Source organism: Mandrillus leucophaeus, unplaced genomic scaffold (assembly GCF_000951045.1).
Source record: "Mandrillus leucophaeus isolate KB7577 unplaced genomic scaffold, Mleu.le_1.0 Scaffold321, whole genome shotgun sequence".
NCBI lineage: Eukaryota > Metazoa > Chordata > Mammalia > Primates > Cercopithecidae > Mandrillus > Mandrillus leucophaeus.
Window position 1 is genome coordinate 1416477 of NW_012103377.1, and position 9261 is coordinate 1425737.

Genomic DNA, 9261 nt, shown 5'->3' on the forward strand with positions numbered 1-9261 from the left:
TTTTTTTACAGCCTCCTAAATGAAAGAATATATGTGTTTCAATCTCTTCTTTCTTCATGACAAGGAGAGAATCATTATCTTCAGTATTAATTGAGCTAGATTTTCTCAAAACTTCTTACTATGCATAGAAAGGTTTTGTTTGTGACTGTTTTCTTTGTCCAGAATACAGGAAGAAATTTGATACATGACCTATAAGACTTCTGAATTATTCTACCAAGTCTCCCCTCTGCCCTTTTTTTTTGGAATGGTGTATTTATCTGTATACTTGGCTTTAAAGTTCACAGCATCACGCCCCATATTCTGCTTTCTCCAGTTTCAGCTACTCTTCCTACAGGCCAAAGAATGTCTGTACTCTGATTTCTGCTTAGCAATGTTTACTTCATTTACAAAATCAAGACAGTTCTAGTAACAAGGAAAGATTATTCTAAGGTTAGCATGTTTTTTTTTTGTTTTTTTTTTTTTGACTCTAACCATCAACTCAACATAAAAAATATATATATACTTACAGTTTCACTACCAGGTTTCCAGCCAGCAGGGCAGACTAAAAGAAACAAAAAGAGGCAGAAGACATTTTAAAAACAGAATTCAGTTACCTCCAGCAACTGACTTTTTCTGTTTCTACATGAGACTGAAGTTAACAGAATATACTAATAAGAACATTTCCAGACCACCAAGCACATGACTTCTATTAGCCTCCTGTTCACACCAAGGAATTTTAGTCATGGAGCTTATCAGCAGGCAGCTAATCCATTTTCATTTTTAGCAATTGTGTTTAGTTACATTAAAAATATAAGAAATCGAGTTGATTGCCCCTCTAATACAGTTGGAAAGTTTGGGAATCTGGTGAGCTGGAAGGCCTAGGCATGGCAAAAATTCCTCCAAATTTACATAAACTTCCAGTTAGCTTGTTTGCCATGTTTCCTGCGGTACTTTGTACTGATGACATGATTCACTATTTGTCAAAAGAGACTTTAGAATGCATCCTGACTCAGTGACTCAGTGACATTTTTAAAAGGAATATATGTGTTCTATTTTAGCAAAATGATGAACTTGTAGATTACAAATGTGATACTGAATAAGCCCAGAGATTACATTATTATACTTCATCTTAGCTGAAAGGCAGAAAAGTGATCAAGGATTATTTAAAGGCTAAATTCAGTAATACAAACAGGCAAATGAAAACTACATCACTAAATATTGCCAGATTGACACATTCTAAGCTTGCAGAAACATAATTTTAAAAATTGCAGTAGCAGAAACTTTTCTCTTTGAGTTTTATCAAAAAGGACTATGCAAATAGTGAATATTTTTGCATCTTATTTAGTAAGCAGAATACGTTAGTTTTATACACACACACACACACACACACACACATATACACATATATATTTGATTTTTAGTAGAGGTGAGGTTTCACTGGGTTGCCCAGACTGGTCTCGAATTCCTGAGCTCAAGCAATCTTCCCACCTTGGCCTCCCAAAATGCTGGGATTTCAGGCATAAGCCACCATGCCTGGCCTGATATTTTGTTAAAGCACTTTAAATTATAATTTGGTCTGTTAAAAAGATCTGCTAATAATTTGTAAATAATCAGAAAACTGTGGAAATATCCAAATTACTTTTATGATGAGAAACCAAACGAATTATGTTATCTTTCAAACTAAAAAATCAAAAGGTTAGAAAGGAAAGGTACCTTCTCCATGTTTGTCAGTGTACTGGAATGCTTGAACCAAACGTAGTGTCTCATCCACTGATCTACCCACAGGAAGATCATTCAGAGTAATTTGTCTTAGGATTCCTTTGTCATCAATAATGAAGAGACCTCTGTAAGAGAAGAATGGTAGAGGTGAGGCCATTTCTTCTATGTATTGTGAATTCCTACACCATCCACGCAGAAGGATGCTATACAGAACAAACACCACACTACCTACCTACTCCAATGGTACACACACACACACACACACACACACACACACACACGTGTGCGCATATCCCTCCCTCAATCTAATGTATAATTTGGAATTACCACTGTAAAACTGCAGCTTTAAAAATTTGTTTTTGGCTAAGAAATGTACCATAGTATTTACAATTGTTGAAGATAATCTGGCTTTTAAAAACTATACACATATGTGCATGTATTATTTTGAAAATAAAAAATAATTTTAAAATTTGTTTTCAAACGGGATCTCACTCTGTTGCCCAGGCTGAAGTGCAGTGGCATGACCTCGGCTCATTGCAGCCTCAACCTCTTGGGCTCAAGTGATCCTCTTGCCACAGCCTCCTGAGTAGCTGGGACTACAGGTGTGTGCCACCACACCCGGCTAATTTTTGTATTTTTTGTAGAAACAGGGTTTCATCATATTGCCCAGGCTAGTCTCAAACTGCTGGACTCAAGCAATCTACCTGCCTTGGCTTCCCAAAGTGCTGGGATTACAGGCGTGAGCCACCGTGCCTGGCCTTAAAAAAAAATTTTAAAAAGAAACTAATGGCTCAAATCAAATAATATAGCTAACATTAGATAATTTTACTTGGTTAATGCTCAAATGATTCTACATTTTAAAACTGCCTCAGTCTTTTTTGGGGCATATTTACTCTTGGAAATTAACTTAGTAACAGACTTTATGAAAGCAGAAAACATTAAAGACTTAGCAAGTACAAAAGAGGGGAAATTGCTGGTAGCAATACATGATACAATACAATGAACCTTGAGAACACTATGCATGAAAAGAGGCTAGTCATAAAAGCACATATTGTAGGATTCCATTTATATGAAATGCCCAGAATAGGCAACTATAGTGACATATAGTAGATTTGTGGTTGCCTAAAGCCAGGGGAAGTGGGTTAGGGGAAACAGGGAGTGATTGCTAATGGGTATGGGGTTTTTTGGAGTATGAAAACATTCTAAAATTGTGGTGATGGTTGCACAACTCTGTAAATACACAAAAACCACTGAAATGTATGCTTTATTTTTAATTTTTTTAGAGACAGGGTCTCACTCTTGTTACCCAGGCTAGAGTGCAGTGGTGTGATCATAGATCATTGCAACCTTGAACTCCCAGGCTCTAGCGATCCTCTTATCTCAGCCTCTTGAGTAGGGGGACTGCAGGAATGTGACACCACAACAGGCTAATTTAACAAAAAAAAATTATTTATTTTTTTTGTAGAAGACAAGGGTCTGGTTATGTTGCCCAGGCTAGTCTCAAACTCCTGGGCTCAAGGGATCCTCCCACCTAGGTCTCTCAAAGTGCTGGGGTTACAGGCATGAACCACCATGCCCAGCTGAATTGTGTTCTTTAAATGGGTATTGTATTATATGTGAACTATATTCCAATAAAGTTGTTATAAAAAACACAGGATTATAAAATACTGACACTTTCACATAAAACATATAAGAAAAACTATTGGCAATACAAAGCAAATCAGCAATACAACCAAATTACAACACGCTAAAATTGCCCCCTTTTCAAAGAATTCTATTAATGTTTGTTAGCTCAAGTAACCCAGTGAGAGTATCTGGGTAAAATATTTCCTTAATTTTTCCTACTCCAAAGACACAGGTTTGCTAAGTAGTATGACACTTGTATTTAGAAAAAAACACTACTGGAGTCAGTTTGGTAAAAAGGAAAAAGAAATGGACAAGGAGTTGGGGGACCTGGATTTAAGTCTGGGCTCTGCAATTAAATAATTATATAACTTTGGCTAAGATCACGGAAATCTATGAATCTGTCTCTTTTATTTGTAAGATGACAGAGTTGGTGAAAGATCTCTAAATAATCTTCCAGTTCTAAAAGTCTATGATGCTAACATAGTTTAATCAGGGCTAATATAAAGTAACATAGTTTAAGTTTAGTAGTTTATTTTAAAGACTAATAGAACAAAGTAATATTTCTTTCTGTTTTTTTTTTTTTTTTTTTGAGACAGAGTCTTGCTCTGTCACCTGGGCTGGAGTGCAGTGGTGCGATCTCGGCTCACCGCAACCTCTGCCTCCTGGGTTCAAGCGATTCTCCTGCCTCAGCCTCCCGAGTAGCTGGGACTACAGGCATGTGCCACTACACCCAGCTAATTTTTGTATTTTTTAGTAGAGATGGGGTTTTACCATGTTGGTTGGCCAGGAAGGTCTCGATATCTTGACCTCATGATCTGCCCGCCTTGGTCTCCCAAAGTGCTGGGATTACAGGCGTGAGCCACCATGCCCGGCCAATTATTTATTATTATTATTATTTTTGTCACTCTGGGCTTACTGAAACCTCCGCCTCCCAGGTTCAAGCAATTCTCCCACCTCAACCTGCCAAGTAGCTGGGACTATAGGCACACGCCACCATGCCCGGGTAACTTTTGTATTTTTTGGTAGAGACAGGGTTTCATCATGTTGGCCAGGCTGGTCTCAAACTCCTGACCTCAAGTAATCTGCCCACCATGGCCTCCCAAAGTGCCAGGATTACAGGCCTGAGCTACCGTGCCTGGTCTCAAAATAATATTTCTTGATCAAAATTTGTTCTTCTATTTCATAAATAACATCTATTTCAAGGATTATAAACATGCTTGGATTTGTCATAATGTAAAACCACTGAAAGGTACCTAAGAGTGTGGCCTGAGTCCTCTAGGTATACACCATAGTCCTTTGAGATCTGATGGGTCAAATCTGAAAGAAGTGGAATCCTTATTGGCCCAAGTCCTCCTTGTCTTCGAGGGGTATTAATCCTGTAACAAACAGAATGCTTACCTCTCAGAGCTTTAACAGCATATATTAAAACAGCACTCTTTCTCTATACATGCACATGCACACACATGAACAAAATACACACATTCTTTCACTAACAAAACAGGCTAATATACTTTCTGTTTTGCTTTTCCCATTTAATATATTCATATCCTTTAAACATTAAAAAAAATATATACACAACACATATTTATTTTATGTTTTTGAGATGGGGTCTTGCTCTGTCTCCCAGGCTGCAGGGCAGTGATGTGCTCATAGCTCAGTGTAGCCTAGAACTTCCAGGCTTAAGCGATCCTCCTGCCTCAGCCTCCTGAGAAGCTGGGACTACAGGTGTGCACCATCTCACTGGGCTAATGTTTTAAACACTTTTTTGTAGAGATGGGGTGTAGCTTTGTTACCCAGGCTGGTCTCAAATTCCTGGCTTCAAGCAATCCTCCTGCTTCAGCCTCCCAAAGTGCTGGGATTATAGCCATGAGCCACCGTGCTCAGCCTACAACACATTTTTGTTTTTTCTGAGATGGAGTCTTGCTCTGTCGCCCAGGCTGGAATGCAGTGGCATCATCTCGGCTCACTGCAACCTCTGCCTCCCAGGTTCAAGCGATTCTTCTGCCTCAGCCTCCCAAGTAGCTGGGATTACAGGCGTGTGCCACCACATTGGCTGATTTTTGTATTTTTAGTGGAGATGGGGTTTCACCATATTGACCAGGCTGGTCTTGAACTCCTGACCTCAGATGATCCACCCGGCTTGGCCTCCCAAAGTGCTGGGATTACAGGCATGAGCCACTGTGCCCGGCCTATAACACATTTTTAATGTATGGATACACAGATATTCCTTGACTTATGATGGGGTTGTGTCTTTTTTTTTGAGACGGAGTCTTGCTCTGTTGCCCAGGCTGGAGTGCAAAGGCACGATCTTGGCTTATTACAACCTCCGTCTCCCAGGTTCAAGCGATTCTCCTGCCTCAGCCTTGCGAGTAGCTGGGATTATAGCTACTCGCCACCATGCCCAACAAATTTTTGTATTTTTAATAGAGACGGGGTTTCACCATGTTGGCCAGGCTGGTCTTGAACTCTTGACCTCAGGTGATCTGTCTGCCTCAGCCTCCCAAAGTGCTGGGATTACAGGCCACTGTGCCCAGCAGGGGTTATGTCTTGATAAACACATCATAAGTTAAAAATATCATTAGCTAAAAATGTATTTACTATCCCATAAACCCACTGTAAAGTTGAAAAATTATATGTCGAACCATCATAAGTCAGGACCATCTTTACTATATTTTACTAATCTCCATGATGGAGATTTAAACCATTTACCTTTTTTTGCTTTATAAACACTGCTGAAAACATCCTTGTATTCTTACTTTTATACACTTGTCTAATTGATTTCTGAAAGTGAAACTGATAGATCAAAAGACATGTAGTATCATAAGCATGATCTCAGTAGTGTGATCATAAGACAAAGCCTTGAAGAGATAGACAGGATACAAATGGATGACATTTTAACATTCTGAGAGACAAAGAAATGCAAAGTCCACTTGAAACAGTGAAGGAAGTTAGTTATAATATCAGATGCATCAGTCTTCAGTACAGGTTGTGTATCCCTTATCAGAAGTGCTTGGGACCAGAAGTGTTTTGGATTAAGATTTTTTCTGATTTTGGTATATCTGCATACTTACTGGTTGAACATCCCTAATCTGAACTCTGAAATGCTTCACTGAGCATTTCCTTTGAGCATCATGTCAGCACTCAAAAAATTCTGAATTTTGGAACACTGTGGATTTCAGATTAGGGATGCTCAATGGGTATTCTGTAACTTGAAACCAGGAGACATGGGCTGATGCTGTAACAGGAGGGTACTGACACAGCAGACAGAAAACAAAACGACATTGCTCCAGGTATCTGGAGCCCAGTTCTGACACCCAAGTAGAAATCTCTGGTTGATGTGAAACCTATCCAGCTGAGAATGTATCCCCAAATTTCCTTGGGAAAGCAATCCCAAATTATTTGGGATGACATAACTTTTTCCTTAGTGGATATGCATTTTAATCCTCAGAAGATTTAGAATTACTACAGAAGTGATGAAGCACAGCCCAGGCAACATGGCAAGACTCCATCTCTACAAAAATAAAAATTAAAATAGGCATGGTGGTGCAAGCTTGCAGTCCCAATTATTTGGGGAGATAGAAGGACTGTTGGAGCCCATGAGTTCAAGGCTGCAGGGAGCTATGACTGATTGTGCCACTGCACTCCAGCCTGGGCAACACAGTAAGACCCTGTCTTTCTTTTTTTTAAAGGAAATGATAAAGCAAATTAAGCCTATATTCTAATTTTTTTTTTTTTGAGACAGGATCTCACTCTGTTGTCCAGGCTGGAGTGCAATGGTATGATCTTGGCTCACTACAGCCTCGACCACCTAGGCTCAAGTGATCCTTCCATCTCAGGCTCCCGAGTAGCTGGGACCACAGGCACACGCCACCAGACCTGGCTAATTTTTTTAATTTTTTGTATAGATAGGGTCTCACTATGTTGCCCAGGCTGGTCTTGAACTCCTGGGTTGAAGTGATTCTCCTGCTTTGACCTCCCAAAGTGCTGGGATTATAGGTGTGAGCCACCATGCCAGGCTATTTTAATATTTTTATATTATATTAAGAAATAATCAGTACATATTTATATATTAAGTTACTTATAATGTTTAAGATAATTTGGCACATTAGAACTACGTAAGTATTTGGGAAGGTTTGTCTAAAAATTGAGATACTTAAGGAATTCAAATATATTAAACATATAACTGCATTTAAAAATACTTATGGGAATTAATTTCTTAGGGAAACGTAATTAATTAAATTGTAGCTCCCCAAGCAATGAAAATTTGTTATACACACACACAGATTATAAATGAAAAAAAGCTCGTGTTTTAAATTTGTAACTTTAATAAACTGAATATTATGTTTTAAAACCAAAATAATTCTGAATCTTTTGTTTGTTTTGTTTTTGAGATGGTGTTTCACTCTTGTTGCCCAGGCTGGAGTGCAATGGTGCAACCTCAGCTCACTGCAACCTTCACCTCCTGGGTTCAAGTGATTCTCCTGCCTCAGCCTCCTGGGTATCTGGGATTACAGGCACCTGCTACCATGCCTGGCTAATTTTGTATTTTTAGTAGACATGGGGTTTCTCCATGTTGGTCAGGCTGGTCTCGAACTCCCCACCTCAGGTGATCCGCCTGCCTCGGCCTCCCAAAGTGCTGGGATTACAGGCGTGAGCCACTGTGCCTGGCCTAATTCTGAATGGTCTTTATTGTGCACAAAGTTTTCTGCACAAGACTGTGGACACTATTAAAAACTCGTATTAACATGTAAATTTCCAATTTTGAGACATGTTGCCCAATGGCTCTCCAGAAATGCTAAGTAGCTGTGTGTGAGTGCCATTTCTTCAATTTTTGTCCACAGTGGATAAATTTTTTCAATCTTTTTAAATCTTGGCCAAACAGACAGGGAAAATTGGCATCTCTTGTCATTTTATTTTGCAATTCTTTACAATGAATTTAGGTAGAACATCTTTTTATGATGAATGAATTTAAAAAAATTTTTTTAAATTAATTTTAAAAAATTATTGTTTCTTGAAAATTGTAAAAGCTGAGTTTGACTATACAACTGTAACAGAGAAATGGCATATTTTAAAGATTTTTTTTCCTTCAGATTATGGTAACCCAATTTATCATAATAAAGTAATCATATAATTCAGTGGTTTTCGTTATAGAAATCACATCTACTGCATTTAACTTTTCCCCTAATTTTGAAATGTCCTATAAAATCCTTAAGCATTTTTACTATTGCAGCTGATTATATTACTCTTCTCTCTTTTTTTAACCCGGAAAATGTGTAAAGGCATGTATTACTCTTAGATAAATCTATTCCTGAATTGCCTGATAAATGACTATATTCTTATTGTATCATATCAAGATTTATCTGCCCATGCTTTAAGAGTAAATCCATTCTTTTTTTCTACAAATGTAAGTGTAAGATACTGACCAGGCCAAATGGGTAAACTGTGAATCAACAGAGCATGCTACCACTTCAGTATTTATAGATCTGAATTCTTCAAGTCTATCACCAAAAGCGATAATTTCAGTTGGACACACAAATGTGCTGAAAGGTAAAACAAACAAACAAACAAAATCAGTATTCTCCAAATAAGCATATACCTAAACTTTCAAATGACAATTTTTACAAATACCTTTAATAATAAAAATGCACATTAAGAATAATTTTATATTTGAACCTTTTCAAAACTGTCATTTGATCAAATATTTAATAAAGAAACATATTACAGAGTTCTCAACTACATCTCAATAAACTTTCGTATTACAACTTAATAGATCAGTAGTCAACCAGTGTTCCCTTCTCCCTTATAGCAATAGCCACCCCCCATTTTATTACTTTTATTTAGTAATACCTTTTATTTATATAGTACTTTACAGCTTTCAAAGAATCTATAAACATTTTACATCATTTCACTATTTTTTTTTTTTTTTTTTTTTTTTTG

The 9261-nt window shown here is 37.8% G+C and overlaps 1 protein-coding gene across 1 annotated transcript in view; it reads right to left on the reverse strand.

Annotated features, from left to right (window-relative positions):
• Positions 1-9261, reverse strand: part of PRDX4 (peroxiredoxin 4) — a 22636-nt gene that overhangs the window by 5894 nt on the left and 7481 nt on the right. The window contains exons 3-6 of the mRNA XM_011988015.1: positions 8748-8864; positions 4578-4700; positions 1693-1823; positions 507-541 (exon numbers count right to left, since the gene is read on the reverse strand). Of these exons, the coding sequence (XP_011843405.1) occupies positions 507-541; positions 1693-1823; positions 4578-4700; positions 8748-8864 (406 nt within the window). The remainder of the gene's footprint in view (positions 1-506; positions 542-1692; positions 1824-4577; positions 4701-8747; positions 8865-9261) is intronic.